The sequence below is a fragment of the Harpia harpyja genome, chromosome 2, assembly GCF_026419915.1.
Source record: "Harpia harpyja isolate bHarHar1 chromosome 2, bHarHar1 primary haplotype, whole genome shotgun sequence".
Classification (NCBI taxonomy): Eukaryota; Metazoa; Chordata; class Aves; order Accipitriformes; family Accipitridae; genus Harpia; species Harpia harpyja.
Genome location: NC_068941.1, coordinates 76,219,607 through 76,242,555, shown reverse-complemented (window position 1 = coordinate 76,242,555; position 22,949 = coordinate 76,219,607). Strand labels below are relative to the sequence as shown.

The window sequence follows — 22,949 nt, the reverse complement described above, 5'->3', positions numbered from 1 at the left end:
GCATCTGTGTTGTACATGTTTAAAGGTAGGCAACATGAATGCCCGTTGATCTTCTTTGGAGTTACGTGATGCTTATTTTTAAAAGTCACTTGTGAAAATACTGCCTTTCTAAAGAGGGTTTTTCTACATGTCTTAGCTGTTATCACAGGGTTGTATCTTTTTTACATCTGGGAGAAGGTAACAATGAACTGCCTTCAAAACTACCAGGTTAAAAGAGATTTGACCTGTGTGACTTGGAGCCACTTTCCCTCAGAGCCAGGGGAAGAAAACCAATAGATTATGACTGCAGGGCTAAACTTCATTTTTCAGGAGCAACATATGCTATGGTCCACTTCTAAGCTACCTTCTTGGATTTCCTCTGATTTCACGTGCTAAAAATAGAGCACCTACAGATCAAGTTTGATCCGCAGATTAAGAGGTCACACAGCCAGTGCAACTGCTATGGGTGACGAAGTGCCCTACAGGCTATTGCAGAGCTAAGTAAGTGAAGCAAGAGAGTTACGCTGAGTAAAACTGGGGCAGAATGTGCTAATGGTTTGCTGCAGAAAGCTGCATAATGCTGTGTTGGCTGAGCAGCCATAGGTAGCTTCAGAGAAGCTCTTCCCAGAGCAAAAGATGGGGATGGCTGAAAAATTTGACTTGCTGAAAATCACAGATTTCTCCTGTTTCCCACTAACTTCAAAAGACTTCTAGCTACCATGTGCTTGGTCTGGAAAGAACAGCAGGGAACAGGAACACTTAGGTTCAATAAAGCCATTTTGATCTGAGTTTGGTACATGAGTACTTAGGCTTCTCAAACTACCACATGATATGGTTTCATGACAGGTCATAAAAAAGGAGAGATGCAAAACCACAATCAGAGAAAGCTCCTCTGTGCAAGGTCACTATTAGGTAGAGAGTTGGCAGCTGGAGTTCACACTTCAGCCATGCTCCTGTATCATAATATGATGCATCTTACATCAGGTCAGTAGATCAGATGGGGCAGCTATAGCTGCCATGAGTAATCACAGCTCAGCAGAGGCGCTGTGGCACTGCATGGGCAGAAGACACTCACCTAGATGTAGGGGACTACAAGACAGAAATCAGCTATATGTTTCACACTCAGAGTGGGAATTGACAAATCTGCTATGAAGCATGTGCTTGAAATACTGCTACCTTGTCTGTTCTTACCCATATACTCTGAAAAATTAATGCTCATAGCCTCAGCCTACAAGCAGAGTTGAAAAGATTTACACAAAGAGGCAGGAGAATAGATGTCATAAGTTTGGCTTTACACTGCCAGGGAATTTCCTTGAAATAGGGGGATTCACTCCCAGATTCCCCTGAGCAAACCATGACAGCTGGAGCAGGGACCAAGCATCTGCTTAGTAACATTTCATATTAACTCAAGCTAAAAAAATAGGTGGTTATACTGTCAAACAATATTAATATTCTGCAATTGTGTATTTTGTTGCTTTTAGGATAGCAGCATATTTTTTTCTGAAATACTTTGCATATTATTTAGTAAAGTACCCTCAATCAATGCAGACATGATTCTGGGCTCCCATCTGTTTTACACTAGTGTAATTTCAATTACTTCAGCAGAGGAAGTTACTGTTTTATACAACTAAATTAATCAGAACTAAATCCAGTGTCTCAGCATCTTAGACAAATAGAAGAAAGAGTTTGTACATTGAAATCATAATTTGAATTTAATTTAAGGAGGTCAGATTGTTCAGTATACCTGCTCCCATGAATAGAGAACTTGAAGAAAATTGGTACTATAAAATCCCTGAAAACTAGTTGTTGCACCTGAATACAAATTATTTTGCGGCAGTAAGCCCGCAATTATATGGTTACTGTTGCAGTAAAGAACAATGATAATTCTTGTATTTCACTCCTAGTCAGTTTTGTACTTACTGGATGATCTTCAATTTTTATTTTCAATATTTTGTTTGAAAAGAATGATGGCTCTACATATAACAACATGGAAAAAATTAGCCAGATTAAACATGAGAGCGCACTTTTAAGGTGTCACATGTCATAAAGAAATAGCTACTTAGACCAGTGTTTAACATTTTTGGTTTGAGTATTTTTAGTTCTTTACTTCTGAATTGATTTAGAAGGCAAATATTTAATATACGAATAAAACTGGACAAAATTTCTGACCTGGCCCACTTCAAATGTATTTGGAAATACTAATAGCTGAAACATGCCAAGCCTAACTAGCTTAAAGATCTTCCAAAAAAAGAAAAAAAAAAAGTTTCCCATTACATACAAGGACACCAAAGCATAAGCAAAGAGCTACCTTCATCTACCTAGGAAAGCAAGGTTACCGAAGCCAGCAAGGCTACTTTTAGAGCAGTGCCACATACCTCGCCGGGGTACCACTGTCACCCTTGCAGCAGCTCACAGGTCTGTACCACTATCTGTAGGTACAGATACATACACCGGGTATGTACACATGTGCCCAGGAGTGGGGGCAAGTATTCACTGAGTGGTCACGCACCATTCTGCCATAGCCTGCATGTCACTTGGCTTGAACAAAAGAACCACTGGCTTACACAGAAGCTGTGGCTGCGATGGTCCTACGCAGGCTCAGAGCTCACCTTCTTCATCTGTCCCCTACCAGGGTACAACCTGAGCTCTCAAAGGACACCTTTGAAGCGAGCCTGGCTGTTTCCAGAAACAAGGGCATGCACCCTGCTTCTCTTCTCTCCACACCCATTTCCTACCGTCCTCACAATTGCTGTGATGTATCTTCACTTTTTCTGGGGAAGATGCTACAGTGCATAAAGTCTGCACCTGCTCTTAAGATGTCCCTAAGAAACAGCACGTACTGAGGCAGCGGCTTAACACAGGCGGCCACTTCTCAGAAAAGACAAGCTCTCGAGATATAGAGCATTTGATGCCAAATGGCCTAGGAATTCCTGTAACAGCAAGTGTTGCTACTGTGAATTGAAAATGCCAAAGGAAAAGGCAGGGAGCTGCTTTCTGAAGCCAGCTGGGAGGGACAGAGTGTAGCTGCTGAAGCAGTCGGCCCCGACGGAGGAGGTGAGATGCTGAGGATCACCTTGAGCTCTGTGCACAAGTTCAAGCTGAGCTGTGTGGAGTCTCTGCCATATCAGATACCTCCTGCAGCAATATCCTGCAGAGGCCTAAGGTTGCTGTAGCAACCAGAGTAATTTAAGAAAGAGAGAGAGAGAGATTGTACCAACAGCAATAAAATAAAAAAGTAGAGCATGTCTTAAAACATCCTATTGCTCTCAGAAAACAGAAAAGGCCACAGAGCAGCCATAAAGGAAGGCGGCAGTTTAAGGCAGGCATGATGCCAAACACGGTGTTATATGTTGCAGGATGCTAGAGCACAACAGACCCCAAACAGTAAACAACGAGTCAATAGAGATTAGAGATCTTGCATCATTTGTTGATGTTTTCTGCTGCCAGGTACTTCCAGAAGGACAGTAATAGGAAAAGTTGCCAGCAACGAGGCTTCTAAATGAACGATAAAGACTGACTCACAGAGAAAGACACTTGAAACGGTGACTGATTTACCATGTTGTGCTTTTGGCTATGGCATAATAGGTGCTTTTAAAATGGGTTTCTTTCTTTCCCTGTCTGTGGAAGGAAAAACAAGGTGATTCGTCAGAAGCTTGCATTCATTTGGGAAAAATAAGCCTGTTATGCCAAGGACTCTTCTGTTGCATTTGACAGCTGCAAAATAAGAATTTAAGTTTAGAGGGGACTTATACATGAGTCCTTTCTTACATTAAACATGTTCTTGCAGGATTGTGAAACTCTTTTCTCATTCGTACATATCTCCGAAGCAGGTTCACAAGAACACTGCAGCCACATGAACCTGTAAGAAAATTGGATGTTTCTAGAAATATCATAAAAACATCCACCAGTTTCCTGAATGCCATGAAGAAGAGTGGATCAAACATCAACAACCAGCCTTCAAAAAGCATGTAGGCTTGTTTTATTTTGCTGCATGATGTGGAAGGGTGAGAGCCCCTTTGAAAGGGCAGAGATAGTAGAGGTGTGAATGGGGAAGCTTTGAAGAAAGAGAGGTGCAGCTGGTCTTCGTGATGGCCAGCAGGATTTGAATATATCTTTAACTGTTTATCCTGTACCTGACTTGCACTCCTGGACCTCTATTTAGTTGGACATGATATTCCATCACTGTATTGTGATAATAAACAATCATAAATCTCCAGCTGCCCTGATTTTTAAGGGGTTCTTGAATACCATTTTGCACTAGCAGCATATTCTCCTATTGACCTCAAAGAGGGTTTCTCCTGGAAACTACTGAACTGAATAAGAACCATGCCATGAAGGACCATGTTGTTCCGCGAGAAGTATTTCTGGCCTCTGTAAAATAAAAGTCATTTTTCTGCATGGAAGGCCAAGAGCCAGCAAAATCCTGTGTGTGTTCTTAGTGCATAACTACAGAAGTAGCTCACCAGCACTCAGCTGGCATATACTCAAGAATCATTGAAATCAAGATTGCTTGATCAGTTACTGAAGTTCTATTTCACCTTCAAATGTATTCCTGCGAGTAATGGTTTCTAATATTTTTATAATAAGATTTTCTCTGACTGCATGGCCTTGTTTTTAGCCGTATCAAAATTTAAAACCTTGTTATAGTCTTTATTATAGGAAAGAAAGGTCGTCTACTCATGTGTAAACAAACCATTAATCTTCTCTGTTTCAGCAAAAGCCTGTTGAATTGAACAAACATTTACTCAATGATCATAATTACAGTGTATGTCAGTTTATACAGTCCCAAGTGTATGGAATCTATGTAAAGTGCCTTTAAAATACTGCAATTATTTTAAAGAGACGAATAAGTCCAGAGATTTAAGAACAAGATAACTCTAGTGGACTGTCTAAAAAAGTAGTCTGCTCCTACTTTTTTGTTTGTTTTTGTTTTGGGGACTGATTTCTAAATTCTGCTAATGCCCACTGAGGACACTCAGATATTATAATAATTTTTACTCAATTAATTTTAGTGAATGTATTGTAATAGAAATAATTTAATCATTAGTCAGAGTCAGTTCATACTGATAATCAGATGTCTCTAAGAAGCAAAAGGCTACAAAACCTATGTTCCTTTACCCCAGTCAGGTCACACCAGACATACACAAAGGAATTCTCTACTAGATTTTTAACTGCTAAAAACAAATTGATTCTTACCTTTCCAAAACTCCCTTTCCCAATAGCCCGCAATATTTGAAAGTGGTCAAAGTTAACTGCAAAATAAAGGAGAGAAGAAAAGGAAAATAATTTATAGAGTGCTAAGTCAGAATCAGAAATCAGGTAAGAAAAGAAAAGACAGTGTTTCCAACTTATGTAATGTTACCATGTGGTATTTACTTTTTCTCTTGAAACACCAAACATATTTAATACCTAGCAAAGAGGAGGTTTGCTTTAAAATACACTCCATTCATTTTATTCATCAGCTGCTCTTGGCCCAATGCCTCCAGCACCCAGTATCTCCAAGAAACATATCTCTGTCCCAACCAAATAACAAGACAGTAAGTTAGCAATACTCAGCCATTAGCAAAACCTGCTCAGCATTTTCCAGAAAGATTAAGATCTATTAAAAGGGTACTGAATAATTCAGGTAAGTAACACTGTCTGCTTACAGGTATATAGTAATAGAAGGATAGTATTGTTACAGTAATCACTCTGCAGGATAATTCCCATATTCTGTTACAGTGATGGAAGCTTGTCCCATGATGAGCTAGCAGGATCAGCCCCTCTGAACTTTGCCACCTTAATGCAATACATAATGCTAATATTGTAAGACTATTTCATAGATGTAGCGTAAGTTTGTTTTGGGAGATTTCATTTTAGCTTGGCAGTAGAATGGATTTACTCCCACTTCGTGAAAATCTGACAGCATAGTCTGCCCGAGACACTGAAGTGGTTTGGTGTGAAGGTGAGTGAGAGATTTCCTTTCTCAGAAATGCCATTATTGTTGGTGTTGCATGAGACTGAACACAGCATGCCCTTCAAATCTCGGGTTCATTGATAGGTCTAGTGGTTTAAAAAAAATCAAACATCCTGAACAAAATTGATACGGAGCCACTGAAACATAAACATGACAATGTGTGATGCAGTTTTTACAGTCACTTGTCAGAAAAGAATCACACTTAAAACTGAACTCAGTGAACCAGAGTTGACAAAGTTCAGTGCAACTTAACAGGATTTTTTTAAATTAAAACTTTCTTACCTTCCTGGCTTTGGTCTTGTACCTCCATCTATGTGCCCATTATTGCCATAACAGGAATTGGCAAAATTATGGAGACAGACTGTCACTGGAAAAATGTGGTGACGTGAATAAATACAACAAAAACGTGACTTGCACCATGATGAAGAAGAAAGTCCTATAAAACTAATAATACTTTAAATATTTGTCAAAAAAGATGTATCAGCTCAAGCTAAGCATTGGGTAGGAAGTTGCAAGGTTGATATATAACAAGCCACTGAAAAGGGCTAAAATCTTATTTTCCCTGTTGCAGTAATATCTCATTTACACTATTAACACCACTTATAATATATTTAAGCATTTGTTTATTTATGCTTGCTTACACTGTCTTCAAGGAAACATGGTTGCTCCTTTCATTAGTGCAGCTATAGCAACCACCTTCCTGGTAATTGCTGGAGACCAAATCAAATCCAGAGCTGACAGAGCAGAAAGCAGCAGACTCTAGTCTTTAGTAAACAAAGATGGTAATTGTGAATATAGTAGTTTTAGGATTCAGATACTAAAATGAAAATGCATAACCTTGCAAAGGATTTATAAGCTGCTTGGAAATTGGAAAACAAATTTTGTGCTGAAACATGTAAGAATTAGGGTTACCCAGATGTCTGAGAAGCAAGATTGTCTGTCAACGACCTGCAGCTGGGGTCTCTGCCAACAGTTTTTACCACTGGGGCACTGTCTTGTAGTTCCTGCTAGTCAATACTGGTCTGATAGACAAGATAGTTTAGCAAAACCACCTTCCACATAGACGTAAGTCAACTTAAATCTTGTTCCCACAAGTCATCCCTCCCACACGCATGCCCCTGGTCGGAGGATTGAAGAACTTAATGACTGGGATCTTTAAGTTGATCCTCAATATAGGTAGGAATTCAACACAGCATTAAAAAGGTTCAAAACAATATATTAATCTCATTAATTTCTTTGATAGGGAAAATCCAGCAATTTTTCCCTCCAGCATGCTGTTGTCTGTGTCACTCCTCTGCTTTCAAACCTTCTGATGTTTCCAGTTTATTTTAGCAATTTTTAACAAACACGTTCCTTAAAAAAAGCTTAGTTTGAGTTTGTTCTTTACCTTGCAGTTACTGAGCTGAGCCCAGTTCCCCAAAACTACTGGAAAACTGTTGAAACAGTCTGTAATTATCTAAATTTCGGTCAAGCCACATTTCAGTAAGACTTGGCTATATTATTGTCCTGAAGCCTGGCTGGTTTTGAAATACATCAGTTTGATGAATTATTTTGTTTCTGTAAAACTAAGATTAAGCATTTATTTTTAGTTATGAGAAGGACATTTTTTATTGTCCATATTTCTCTGTACTTCCTTCTTTAGTGGTGTTTATTGCTCTGAATGACTAAAACAACTTGGGTTTTTAATTGGATTTAATTGTAAATTGGACTTCCACAAGAAAGAAATTATTAAATGAGGCACTAGACCATGGACTTTAAGATGGATTATTAGTAAGTCAAATAAGTGTTTAAAAAACTTAGCCACAACAATTGATCAAATTTTCTCAGTTTTTATGTTTAACATGAATAGAAAGTGGGATGTTACACTTTCAGATCTTCATTAATCAAAAAAGAGTATTTTCTTTCTACAGTTCACTGTCCCATAAGCCTTATTTAAATCAAGGTACAATGATTGCAACACATTTTGAGCAAGAGAAAATAAAGATAATTTCAAGTGACTGTGGAAGTATGTAAACACACCTGAGCCTGCATTTGAAATGAGCTAGGCTTGCAGCCACTGTGGTTTTCTGGAAAGGGCTAATTCACTCCAATAAGACAACTTGGTCTCTTCTGGTCATTCAAACATACTCACAACATTGTAGATTCAAAAACTGGGGAAGATCCTACTTGGGATGTTAGGAAAGAATAAAAAAAGGGATACCGTTGCAGCTGATACCAATAACACATTCAGTTGAGTAAAACTAAGATGCTTTAAGCAACAGTCCCATCAACAACAGACCAACCATGCAGCATCACAGCCCTGATAAACAGTGAACAGTCAAGCTAAGTTCACTGCCACCTTATTATTACACTAGTCATTCTCCCTCAGGTATTTTCCTCAGGTGTTTTTAATCTCACATTCTCAAAATTTTTGGCTTATGTTGTTCATCACACTTTTTTTTTTAGATTCTGTATGTGCTTTTTCTCCCTTTTGGTGAAAATTCAACACCAAAGGGTCACTACTTATTCTGAGAAGAATTACAGCTCACCATGACCTCTGTCATTTCCAATGTTTAAAATATCATCAAGGTCAGACACTACCATTTCCTCTGTGCAACAAGGATGTCACAAGTATTGTATTCTTGTCCTCTAAAACATGGCATGTCTAACTCTTGTGGAGCCTGGTGTTGTAGCTAATGACATTGTCGTAGTGCAAAGCCCCACTGAGATAATGGTGTGGTTGGCAAAAGGACGCTTTTTTCAGTAACAGTAATATGACTATTGCTTTTTTGCAAATAGCTTTCTTGGTATCCTTTACTCAACAGGAAAAAAAATATTTTCCAACTCTTTGAGCACTTCTTTCATTTTACTGCCACACCATACTTCAGAGATCTTAGACATCAGCTCTGAATTTGAGTCTTAGAGTATGGACATTTTTCAGAAGTCAGTTAGTTTATATTGTGTTCAGCTAATTTTTCATACAGGCAAATCCACAGAATAAAACTGTGAGCATTAACACTATGATTCAGTTTCACTGATTTTCATCAATTTGGAAAAATTAAGAAGTATTATAATCTCCCCTCCCCCATCTCCCACCTTCACCCTTAAAAAAGTCACCATTAATTCAAAACTGAGAAGGATTATGGAATAAAACAGGTATTTGGCTAACTAAGGGAGAAAATAGATCAGCATTTATGACATCAGTTGCATGATATGGTATTAGAGTGACGGATGCCTGTTAATTTCAGCAATGAGCTATATATGCATTCAAATTAAAGTATTTTGTTTCTTTCTGTTTAGTCATGCTCAAATAGACCTTAAATGAATTCCATTGCACAGCTTCAAGTCTCTATTAATAACTTGAAGTGCAAATATACCTTACTTCTATTATTTTCATGGTTTTTAATTAGGCCCATGTAGAGCATTTTCCAGTAGTTTGATCTTGAACTAATAAAAGCTTGGATGATGGTAATGGGATTCACAAGCTGAATGAATGGTTGCACCCTGCTTGCCAGGACAAGTGAAAAAAAAATGTGGTCCTAGCCATTACAGATACTTGATCAAATATATTTGTATACTCAAAAACTATCAGGAATATCTAAAAGGATGGTGCAGTGGTTTGTGACCAACTTGGACACAGGAGTCCCTCTACTGCCACAGCCTTCTCATGTGACCTTAGGCAAGTGCTTCAGTATCTTCCGCCCCTGTCTCTAGAAACATGAATCATTACACCTCTAAGCAGCCGTAAAATTCGGCACAGGAAGTTGTTTAGAGCTCAGATACACAAGTAATCAGGAGAGTAGCAACAGCCAATTCAGGTAATAGCGCTTTATGAAAGCACTGTAAAGATTGAAAGCCATTTTCAAAGTGTGAAAAGTATACACCGCTGTGGAAGTGGAGGTACAGAAATCAGTAGATTAACTCAGACCCCACACATCAAATTGCCGCAGAGCTGAGAACAGAATGCGGCTCCCACTTCAGACCACACTATTTCTCAGGCATATCTTTCCAACTGCATGAGCACTGATGGAGCAGACATTTGATATAAAACTTTCTAGCAAAAGATAAAAAAAATATTTCTTGCTCCGCTGTTCCCCAAAGATGAAGTATACTTTGGGGAAATTATGCACGTTACAGACTGTTGGATTTTTACAACCATACTGCAAAAATACTAGATAGTTTTAGTGGAAATGCCTATTATTATTTTTTTAATCAGCATTATATACATAATGACATATGTTAAAACAATGAAGTCTTTTATATGCATTCACCTCTGCTGCATTATTCATGAGTGGTACAGTGATTTGAACAACAAAAAAAAAGAAGTTACATTGATGCAGATCATTATGTATTTGATTTATGACATCACACAAGAACACAAAATTTCTGTCCTTTCATTTGTAGTTTTGCTAATCTAAAATATTCTCATGTTACCCATTATTTGTTCAAGTGTAAATTACATCTAGCTCAAGAGGCAACACGTATATTGGGTGGATTCTACATAGAGCTGACATCTGTTGTTCTTGGAGGAATATTGCAGCTGAGGAATATTTATAGCATGTATACGTGATTAGTCCAAATACACTCAATAACGATTACCTAAAAGAACTTTGTATCTCCAAGAGCAAATATCCAGTCCAACGTGATCAAAGCACAGGCATACACATGCTTTACATCATAAAAAAGAAATTAGGGGCTTTACAACTCAAGAAAAATTGGAAGAATTTGATAAGCTAAATCCAGACATTCTCCTCTAGTGGAGTCCCACTGATATATTTGGACTGTCTGGTGGTAGCCAAAACCATAACATGACTGCTAAGGCATTTGGAGGTGTATAGTAAAGCCATATTTGTAATACAACAAGCATTTCAAGACATCTAGCTTCATTCTCACTGATCTCAACAGAAAATAGAAACAAGATGTGATGTGGCCATCAGCCAAGAAAATAGATTTTTATTTAAATCTGAGCACTGTCTTAGATGTTGCAGGTCTGTTTCAGGGTGTTTTAATGCTTCCTGCTTCTGTGTGAATCAGGAAAACAGAGTAATAATTAAATCAAATTTTCCTTCTAGATTTGGCCTGTATAGTTTGACCTGAGACTCATTGGACAGCACTGCTGTTAGGATTTCAAATTAGTTCTGCAGTCTTCTTTATGGCTGTCTGCTTTTCAGATGCTCTAGCCTTTTCCAGAGCGAGCCATGAGGCTGTGCTGACAGAACCTCAGGAGGTCTTAGCAGCCATCAAAGCTTGTTAAAATTGTTGCTGTACTTCCACACAAAGACACCTAAGATGAGTAACCAAATAGATAGTCATATATATTCAGTACTCGTGATTGAGTCACCAGCTTGAATAGACATAGACAGGACAAACATGAACAGTGCTTAAAAATTAGATTAAGGGGCATAAAATGTTTAGGGTAGTCATAAAGACTCACATTCCATCATGCTTTTTCATGGCAAGTGCACTAGTGAAGAAAGATACTGTTCAAAGTATGAAATGAACTTTTGTTGACAGAATGATAAAGCCAGGCACATCTTTGAGGTGAGCAAAGAATATGAAATCTGTACAGCTTCATTAGGTTTCTGAGTGGAATGGGATATTCCCATGCATTAACTGATTGGGGAAACTACTAATTAGAAAGAGTTACATAACTGAAGGACAAGAAAAAAGCAGTTTCAGAGCTGGTTTTATCTCATTACTGATGAAGCATGTATTTGGGGGGGGGTGCATTTAAATTGCATTACAATGTCTCAATTCTGCAGGCTTAATGAGTGTTTTAGTCTCAATATAAGCTGCTTCTAATTATTAAATTAATATTTTTTTATAATTATGCAGACTTTATTTGCAATTAGAAAGAATTGAAGATCTTTGTCTGTCAAATGATTTTTTTTTTTAAATTCAGCTAATTTTGCTTTGAACTTTAAAATGCATTTCAGTCTGATCAAGTTTGCAGACTGAAAGTATGGAAAATGTAATTCCTGTCTCTTGGGAAGTTCTGATACTTGAACACTAGTTTACACTCAAAAAAAAAAAAAAAGATATGGTTCTTAATGGAGCAAAATAATTATGACTATTGACTTGAAAATGTAATTTTCCTACTTTATCAATTGAACTAAAGCATTTCATTTTGAACTGATACCATTTTTTCCATTTTAAAATATGACAAGCAGATTACAACAATAATCACCTTCCACCTTGCTGCAACTCCAGAAGTTCAGAATAATGTCCATCTTACAAAAGGAAATGTATACTTCAGTTTCCTCAAAGTTAAACATTCCTGTATTATCAAAAGACTTTCATTTCAGACTTCTTGATTGATCCAAAGTGGTTTCGTTCACAGTAGTTCAGTACTATACTGTGCTTGCTTGTGATGGTGACTATGTCCGTCTACAAGATGAGGTCGTTGGCTGGACTAGATCTCCCATTATGTAAGTATGCCCATAGCACTTGCATGAAGCACGCTTGTTCACTCAGAGGTTAGTCGGTGTGGGAGATGTAAACAGGTACAAGATTTGGATTTACGGAAGGGAATAGGAGTATCAGATTCCAATAACTTTGTAGAAGTTTCATATCACAGAAATGTAGTCTAGCTTTGAAATGACCCCAAACGAAATCAGTTTCAAAAAGTAAACTTGAATTCCATTCAGACTTTCAAAACCAGCTTTGTTTTCCCAGTATAAGGCTTAATCTTTAAAAAGGAAAATAACAACATTTTGATTTGGCAAAAAGTTTAATTATCCATTAAGAAGTTATTCAGAGGAAAAATCTGTTCCAAAAAAACTCAAAACAGATTGATGGAATTCCTTGTTGTCTCCCATCTAAGTCACCTTTCAAACATGACAAAGTGGAAGCAACCTCTTCCCTAGATTGCCAGAAATGAGGAGTAAACCTCAGTACTATGGTGTTGGAAAAGCATCATTTTATACTTCTTTTACTTCTATATTCTATCAATAAATAGTTGATACCATAGATAAAAGAGTGGGCTAAATAACATCTGCTGTGATGCATTACGGGAATTCTTACTTCCTTATGTTAATCCTCCCAGAAGGTAGTACTTCACATGCAATTTAGCTACACATCAAATTCACAGAATATTTAGATGACACATGGTTTGCTCATCAAAAGCAGTGCCAACATCATGGGGTTCTACACTGTGTTCGGTGTAATTCACCTTACAATATATTGTTAAAAGTGTGGGTTTTTTCCTAAATGGCTGGGGAATTTTCTTAATGTGTTAGTTAAAATGAATACTGGAAAGAACTACAACAGTCTACCATTTTCCAAAATCCTATAAAAACAGACTAGAAGAATTGGTGAATCAGCTAGTGATTTACAGTGTTAGAGAAACAGGCATGTGTTGCCACAACCAGAAATAAATCTGAAATCCTGAAGAACACTAGCATTTGAAAACAACCAAGCTGCTAAAGAAAAAGATGCTAGGGCTGATTCTCAAAACTCTGCTTCCCTTTTAATTCTGTAAAAGAACATAATTCCTCTTCTAATGCTATTCTGTAAAAGCTCTAAAAGAAATGAAGATGTGATTTTGCATTCTCAAGGAAACTGCGACTCCTTGGTAAACAATAGTTTGTTTGAACCCAAGATTAATTGAAAATTTCTCTCTAGAGATGTTTACACCTCCAATAAGGCAAAATATAATCATACGGCCATTAAATACATCTACTCTGAAAAATATAACAAGCAGCTACCTGAAACCTGTAAAACAAAGTTTGCTCCTCGGGCAAGTAGAACAAGCTGCAAATCATTACAGCTTTTCCTTGAAAGAAGTTTAAACTGAAACTACTGAGTGCCATCCTACAGTCTCAAGACCTCTTCTGAGAAATTTGAGATACATCACCAAAACAAAACTAAGAAAAGTCATCCTGACGCTTTGAGGGATGTAGGTGTCATCTTCTGTGAGCAACTGGGAGAGATTTACAGATAGCAGAGACTTGTCAACAAGCCATTAAGTCAGCACAAAAAGTCCTATAGCTGTAAACTGCAGTAGGATTTTGATCTAAGAGCACTGTCACTCGTTTTTGCCAAAAGTCTGATGAAAGAGTAGCCTCAGCAAGGGCTTCACCAGAAGCTCCAGGGACTGCAGAGGTTGTTGTGATGGAGAAACAAAAGTTTATTGCTCCGTGGAAGGTGCGGGAATGTTTGGCTGTTGCTTTGTTCCACAAGAATTTTAACACTGATTTGATGAAATGAGCTATTCCTTTCTGAAGGATTGAGCAGGAATAGGTGTTTAGTGGCATAGGTTAATTGTACTGATCAGAAGAGCTCTTGTGAGTGCCTACCTGTCCCACAGTCCTTCTTGGGAGCATTAGATTAAAAAATAAAATCAATTTTTTTGGCTTTATTACTCTTTAAAACTAGTCCAAAATTTAACCATAGAAATCCATAATTGGAGAGTTTAGTGTACTGCCTCTGTTGTCTTCAGACAGGTTACTCTGTTTCAGAGGCATACACAGATACTCAGGTGGCTGGAAAAAAGAGAGTAATTGGAAAGCAGGTTTTTGCCTGCCGTGGTTTGCTTGAGCGAATGTAGGAAGAGACAAGAGGAAAAAAATTACTCTTAAATAAATAATGTCAATCTGAAGGATACAAAGCAATATGAAAGTTCTGATCTTTTGATTAAGAATTTGATATCAACTCCAATGAAAGCAAACAGAAAATTATCTAGATTTGGGGTCTTTCTCATCTTTTTGCTTTCTCCCTGCTTTCCATTTTACCTCTTTTCCACTGGAGAAGGAAGTGAAAGAATTACAAAATCGAAAGTTCTTCACTGATCTCAGCTGAAATGAAAAATTTCTCAGTATTGATTCATGGTGGTTTTTGCTTTGCTATTATTGTTTTCTATCTGTGTCCATGAGGATTGTGTGTGCATTTCTGATTTTTTTTTTTTTGCTGAAATCAGAACATCTCAAGAAATATTACTTTTCATTTTGCTTTTAGCTTTCCAGAGGAAAGATTTCTATTTTCAGACAGCCTTAAAATGAGAGGAAGTAGAAAATACTTATATTTCCCCAAATCAGAAGCATAACTTACGTGCTTTACAGCTTACACAAACAACAAACTTCTCTCTAAGACCACCTCACTGACACTGTGTTTTAGCCCTTCTTTATGATCCTTGCAATGATAAAAGCACATGATCACGCAGGTAAAAGACTTGCTCTTTGAAAACCTGAGAAGAAAATGAGGCAATCACATGGCCACCATCTCTGGCACACTGCAGACAGCAGGAACAGGGAGGAGAGCAGGAGCACCCCTTTTGGTGGCAGTATGGACATTTAGACTGGATTAAGCTAATTGTGACACGTTATGATAACCTACAAGGCTAGTTTTGTTAGAAGTCTAGTTTCAAGAGCAGTAGAATGAGACAGTCACCTTCAGAGGGGAGTTACAGTACTTTTTAGTACAGAGTTTATGTATTTTACTTTTACAGAAATTGTTTCATATCAAAGTAGAGATCAAACTCTGATCCTTGTCGCATTAAAATATACTGACTCTAATACTTGCACTTTCTCCTCATGCAGAAGTGAGCACGTGCCATAAAGGTAAAGACAAATTTTAAATGATCTGCTAAGCACGTCTTTTGACTTAGATGGCAATCCCAGGAAGGCCAATTAGCCTTCTGAAAATAAGTAGAAATAATAATAAACATCCTATGCCAGAAAGATTTAGGCTAATACAGTCTAAAGTACTGCTATTATTTGAGGGCAAAGTTACTCATTTCAGCTAATGGATTTTAATTGTTTCTTATTAATAAACCAAAAAAAAGGTCAAATAGAGCTGGCAGGGCTGGGCAGAAAATATAAGGGACATGAAATGTGTATTGACATTGCAAAAAGTCAGCTGAACAAGCTAGTAGGGATCAAGCCCAAGTTGATAGCATGTGCTCATGGGCAGTGGAGTATAAAGCAGGAAAGAATGACTATCTGTTTAACGTCACCATTGATGATGTGAGCTGAAAAAATTAACATAAATTATATGTATTACTTGTCTTTGGGGGGGATAATGCAAGGTCTTCAGAAATCCCAATGATGACTAATGGTACAGGCAATAATCAAGGTGAAGTTCTGGTGACAGATACCTAAGATTTAAAATAGCAGCGGCTGAGACAGCTTAAAAGGAAAAAAGAGCCAAAATACAATAGTGGCAAGCATGAATGGAGGCTAATACTGCAAAAAGGCAATTCAATTTATAATAGTTCCTTCCCCAGGATACCACCTAAACCAAAAGGCATTAACAAGTTCAAAAAGGGGTAGAAATACAACATAGTGCAGGCTCAAAGTGGGGACGACACTCAGACTGTGACTAAGAAGAGAGATCTGTGCAAAGTCAACTCCTTGCAGGGGAACCACAGACAAGACATTCTTCTAATGCTACTTCCATGCCCATGAAGGTGGAGGGGCACTGATCTGATCAGTCTGAAAATAATAATGTGGTACCATAGACTGCGATCAAGAACCTGAGTGCTGATGATGGATCATCAGCCTAGATGGTCTTGATTGTGTGGGTCAGTTTAGTATAATCCTTCAGCAGCATTATTTTGAAGCAACACTTCTCAACACTTCATTGGTCTTCTGTTATGATGACTGGTTAATCATCCATATATTAAGCTGAAAAGATAATTGTACTTCAAATACAGGGGATTTCACTTTTAGGTTTAACACAAAAGTGAAATGAATTTACACTGCTAATTCTACTACTATTTTTCAACAAGCAGCAAATAGCCAGAGATTGTTGTGAAAAGCCTGTAAGGACCAGTCAGGGATTTTACATATTGCTGTATAACTCAGTGCTATGAAAAATATCATCAGAAGTCAGGTGTTCCTCAGGATGGACTGGAATGTTGTAAATATTCTCACGTTTGCTACATAGCCATCATTGGTGTCTGTCAATGGCCAGAGCCTGGGTAACCACACAAGCCTAAAGGCCAGAAAAGATTTGGTGGTAGTTGGAAACAGTTACACATTAGTGTTGTAGAGATGTTCACTTCTTGTGCACAGGATTCATTGTTACTGGCTACATGAAAGCACCTGATTCTCCAGTTAGTCTGGCACTGAAGCTACATGACATGAAGAGCTGAAATTATTAGGTTTGGTGGATTGGATAATAATGCAACTGACTTAAGTCCATAACCCTGACCTCATTGCCACACGAAAATGATTAGGATTTAGTTAGGCAGTGTCAAATCTTCAGGATAACCATAAGTTAGTTTACCATAACAGAAGGTCTTTGCAACTGATTTAGGTTCATCTACATTCTGTTAGCATATAGCATTCAGGTAACCTCTTTTCTAGTAGAAAGGTTTCTTTTGCATAGACTAACTTGTTTTAATAGAAACTAATTGGAACTTCTGATACCATCTTAATCACTCATCCATGTATCCTATTATAAAGCAGTAATTTATAAAATTTTACTATTATAAACTCACAAGTCAGCTAATTCCTTTTTATTTTTTTAAGATCAGTGAAAGTTTTAATTAAAGATCCCTTTTTGTTGCTGTGAAAACAGTTTTGTTTTGCGACAGGACAGAGATTTGGTTCAGAAAACCTATTAACTTAGTAGCAACACCGGAAACATCAAAAGTCATCAAGGAACAATTGAATTGATGTACTAGACCCTATCACAGCCAGTGAATAGCAGGGAAGCCTTTGTGAGTTTCCATGGAGTTCATAGCTCTTTGGAAGGGTAAACTTGACATTGAAACTAAGCAGAAAAGTTTCAGGACCTGCTCAAAAGCAACATGTCTTTAAGACCTTTCGTAAGTGATAAAACATAGCTCCCTTTTGTTGAGTAAAGAGATTTTCTGATTGACCATGTTGCTTACTTACCAATGAGCTGACAAAAAGAATCTCTGAAATCTATTGCAAGGAGAAACAGGTTGACAGGTATGTCCAACAGAAAAGACACTCCTTGTGAAAATGTATTGCTAAAATCCAGAAACTCTAAATTCCACTGTAACTATAATAGACTTCCCTGTGAGATCAGGAAACACATAATAGGCTATGAAGCATCTTTTTCAGCTAGAAAGTGGGAATATTCACCTCCCTCAGAGTTACTATGAGAATAACCTCATTAATAACTGAACTGGAAGGCTCTCTGAGGGAAGTTGCTATGGGAATAAAATGTCAAATTTCAGTGGACCAAACTGTTTTCTCCTACAGTAAAATTTACCAGAGTGATCCTCAGGTGAAGGAAAATTCTTTAAATGAAGTTACCAACAAAATCCTCAGTGATGCATCAGTCAATCTTATCCATGTGGAGGCCTCTATAACGCCAAATATGCCAAGGGGAAGCTAAGAAACCTCTTTGCTTTAGGCTCCTTTGGGCAGTGGCTCCGAGAACACTGTTCTTGCAGAGCAGGATTTCCAAAAATGGGTCTTGGTGCTATGTTAATGGGAGGTTAGGGAGCCATGTGAATAGGGTTTTACCCAAACACCTAGACGAAGTATGAGTTGTTCTCCTCTTTTTCTTCTAAATTCAGATCCCAAGAGATGAGGAGTCTGCCTCCAAAATTGGATCTGGAAGAATTATCTCTTCTATTTTTAACCACAAGTACAAATGAAATACTGGGGGAAAATAAGGACACTAAAGGGTCAGAAAGATTCACATTTCAATTGAGATTGCTTCCCATTTAGTGTTTTTAAACCTAACCAGCCCCATGGGCTTCAAATGAATGATGCCAGTTCTAACTTGCAGCAGAAGTGTGCCTGAAGTACAGAGCCATAGGCTTGTTTTTCATTTGTCATTGTAAGATTAAAGCTCATCAGTTTGAGAGCAGTGATGTTCCCTCAGGAAAAACCCTTCAAAAGAAGAAAGCAAACCTGCAGGTTTTAAATGTGGCTGTCCAGGTCTGGTTCATCTTTTGGGATTTGAAAATAGTATCAAAATCACAAGAATTTAAAAAACATTTGAAGATCATTTCTGAAGATGTCCAGGTATTTGTGTCTCGTGGCTCTTCCTCATCAAAAAAGTCACAAATATCAATGTGAAAAACAACCTGTACCTCTCAGGGCTCTGAGGGCACTAACTGGCCTTGCTGGCCATGCCAGCTTCCCCTGCCTCCCCGCCACCACGTTGCCCATGGGCTCAGGAGCCCCATTGCAGCTCAGGCCTGGATCAGGCCGCTATGAAATGAGAAAGAGCCATGAAGCGCAGCTCAGCAAAGCCATGGCAGGTCCCCACAAGGCTTCTCACAGCTCTTCTGAGCTTCACGTTAGCTCAGTCCTCACCCAAGCTAGATTGCAGGTACTTCTGTGTCTGGCCATGCACCTCAACTACCCTCTGAACTCTTGACTTACCCCACTTATATCACCGACCTGCTCTGCTCGCCTGGCTTGGGGACAGGACAGCTGCAGCCTGCCCGCTCCTGTTGCATAGCGGCATTTCCAGAGCTACAGCCTGGCCTGTGGTTTTACAGCAGCGGGATCCAGCTGCAGGTGGTAAGGTTGCACAGCAGTAGCTGAGGGTACAATGGGGACTGGAAACAGGAAAAGCTGCCTCTCGTTATGGAAAAACGCCGTGTTTAACTAAATTGGCAGCACATATAGTGAGTACATTTAAGTGCCAGCTCTCCAGTATAGAAGAGTTAAAGAAAATTGCAAGTATTCCATTACCGTCTGGCCACAAAGAAGCACCTCAGAGTCCAGCAGAAGCTAGATGCCTCTTATACTAGCCAGACTTCCACTGACTGTTTAAATAAAAGAAGTTACTTTTAAGAGGGCTGACCTCCTCCATTAACTCTATCCATTAGCCCACCTATAGTTATCCATCCTCAGCAATTAAATGACTTTTACTATCTACTTCAACACTTGGGTTACATCTTACCCATAGGTCTCATAAATTTTTAAAACTAAGTTATACCTCTAAAAACAAAAAAATCCATTTTAGGGATGGAACCTCAAATCCAAACCTCTGAGGTTCCAGAGGGACTGACCTGAACCTAGCTTTACAGTTCTGATTTTTTTAGTTATCTGGAGACAAAAAGGGCTGCTTTTTGATTCTAGCTAGGATTCTTACTATTTGACTGTGTGAATCTTTCAATTTCATAAGAATCACTTCACTTTGTCTGCCATTTTGGAGTAAAAGCAGGTCTCCCAAAGGTTTTTTTACCTACATGTTCAAGACCAAACTTTTGTTGATCCAACATGATTAATTTTTCCCAACTTCAGTTGAAGCAATATCCTGGGTTATTAGTTAACATTAAAACACCTTTCTATCTTGATACTTGACTTTTTGTGACTGTTTTCCTTCAGAGTGTATAGACAGGGTAGAAAAAAACCCTGATAGTAACAGCTATATTTAATTCAAAAAGAACTTGCAGAATTTCAGTGCAACACGAATGTCTTCATCTCAAGGTTTACAGGTAAATATTTAATGACGGAATTGGTAGTTTTGGTATTGAGACTGAAAAAGATGGGTTGACTACTGTACGTACAATGGTCACCTATCTGCAGCAGTTTTTTTACTTGGAGCTGACGACTTATTCTCTGATCATTGCACTACTTACCTCTGGGACATCCTTCCAGTGACGAAGTAAAGATAGTTTCAGCCTGGTAAACGTATGCTTATTTACACACCACAGGCAATTACACCAAAGCTGATAGGACCATGCATTGCTGAAAACAGTAAATATGAATAAGGAAATCAGGACCTTTGTCTCCTCTACCCACTCCTAAGATTAGGAGTGAAACATGAAAGATTTAAAGCAAAGCAAACATAGATACATTCACAAAACAAACCGAATCCACCTCATCTCCATTCCCAGGCTTTCACGTCAGCTGGCACAGAGACAACTGAGGGGAGGAGGAGGACTTCAGGCCAGCCACACCGTTCCCAGGTTATGGCTGGGGGTTGGCACTAACAGCAGAAGGTCAGGAGACTCTCTAAGTCACAACTTAACTTACAAAGATTTACCTTATATCACCACACAGCACGAATAAATAAAAAGATTCATTTGTTGTACAAGGTGGATAGCTGACAGATACTAATGGAAAGAACATAACTTCTAATTTTAACAACACAAGTTATTAGGTGCAAAGCACAAACAAATAGTGAACTGCAGAGGATAAAATTGCTCAATGTAGCAGGTTTGTTAGTCTTATTGCCTGAAACATTTGGTAGTATTAAATGTGCTTATACCAGTTCTGCATTATCACAGAAATAGAATCTCAAATAAGTTTAATTATAGATGTCAGAAGAAAATAATGAATATTGGTGACTCAGTGCTAGAGTTCCCTACCACATACACTGGGTTTGTTTTGATGAGAGTAACGTATGTATAAAAATATCGATGTATAGAGAGAGGGAAAGAGAGAGAGAACTAATCTCTAAAAATATATGTGTATCTGTATTATATTCTCTTAACTAGGATAAAATGGTAAATCAGTAGATCAGAGCTTCCTCTCTCTATTTATGAAAAGAATATTGAACGGCTTTGGTTTCTTCACAGTACAGAATGGAAAGCTTTCAAAACAGCAAAAAAAAGTTTATTTCCCACCACCAGGTCTATCCTTTTTTTTATTATTATTATCTTAATCAACGAATACAGGTGGAAGAAGGACTGGAAATCAGCTTTATGTCACTAAAGACTAGAAGAAACATATTGCATATGACAGTACTCAGCAGTCTTTCCTGGGTGATATGCTGGGCTGTATTTTTCTTTTCCAAATTGGAATGTAGCACTGCAGGAGTTTCTTTGCAACATGCAGGATGTCCTGTCACTCGAAACATCAGGATGTCATTGATCCACATATGTCTGTGGATCAAAAGATGTATACGATCTACCTAGCAGAGGAAGGTTAGGAGGCTGAGCGCCGAGCGTGTAGTTACTCATTAGCATTTGTATGCCCAGGGAAGAATTCAAAATTATCTGCATCTCACTAGAAACAGTGAGAAAACTGAATGCCACAAGCAGTATCTTTTCTCTGTAAGTGACAGCAACTGCACTGAAAGGGTCGCTTTCTATGAATGCATTTAAAATCCGTGCCTATGCTCCCTCCGACACCTGTGAGAGAGACTGATGGCTCCTGGCTTAGGAGAACCAAAGGTCTGAAGTCAGGGCAGCACTCAGCATAAGTGCTTGAAACCACTGAAAACATGGTATCTCTTCACTGCCGCATATTACTTAATCTTTTCTAAACAGCAGACATAACCTTTCCTTACTCTCAGAAAAGCCTTGTAAAAAGCCATTCAGAGAGAAGACGCTATCCTAGCAACAGCTAGAATTTGCTTAGCCACCAGACAATCTCCACTTGCACGTCCTGTCTCCCACAGCCACAGCCAACAACTGCCCAGGCAGCTATTCTCTAGCCGCTCTCTTCTCCCGTTCATCAGTAGAGAGCTCCCTAACTCCAAAAGAACAAGGATTGCCCTGCTGAAAGTTTGGATCAACAGGAAAAGTTCTCTACTCTATGACTCTTTTCCAGCAAAATCGCACAGCACTTAGTGGTGACATTTTTGTTTAACAGAAGATCAGTAAATCCTGCAAGAAAGTCTTTCAACACTGAGATTTTTGCAGAGATTTTCTCACTAAAAATAGATTTCTTTGTCTAAGGTATTTTTATCTGCTATTATTATTTGCACCATAAAACAATCTAGTTTAATAGTTTAGCTTAAAAACTTAAGCAAAAGACCTCAAAGACATGTTACTGGGCTGGAAAAGAGTTGGAAATAATGGCGTAATTGTCATACTGTTGCTGAAAAATCACATGCCGAGGCTGGGCAGAGAAAAATCTCATGAAGCTGCAGAAGACTTTGGGCTAGACTGTTCCTCCCATTATATCCAAACCAATCTCAGTAAAGGCTAACTTTGTTTTGCGGCAATGCCCTGCACATAAGACTGCGTAGCTATCTCTGTAGTTTTCATATGCTAAAACAGTCAAATGTGAAGCTGGACTTAAAATAAGGACTTTTTTTCCCACTTCTCAGAAGGGATCTTTTGATTAGTTTTGTTCTTTGACTTCAAGCTCTGTGTAGCAGATCACAGTGCCTAAGATGTGGCATTGTCCCAAAAGAGTTTGCAAGT

General features: G+C 38.3%; 1 protein-coding gene across 5 annotated transcripts in view; it reads right to left on the bottom strand.

Moving 5' to 3' along the window:
* The window catches only part of STK32B (serine/threonine kinase 32B), a 189,328-nt gene that overhangs the window by 155,035 nt on the left and 11,344 nt on the right, over positions 1–22,949 (bottom strand). For 4 of the 5 annotated variants that reach the window (XR_008234171.1, XM_052780495.1, XM_052780499.1 and 1 more), the window contains exon 2: positions 5,176–5,231. The exons of the other annotated variant lie outside the window; for it this stretch is intronic. Coding sequence is in view for 3 of the 4 variants with exons in the window: in XM_052780495.1 (XP_052636455.1) it covers positions 5,176–5,231 (56 nt within the window). In the remaining variant the exon portion in view is untranslated. The remainder of the gene's footprint in view (positions 1–5,175; positions 5,232–22,949) is intronic. 5 annotated transcript variants of the gene reach the window in all.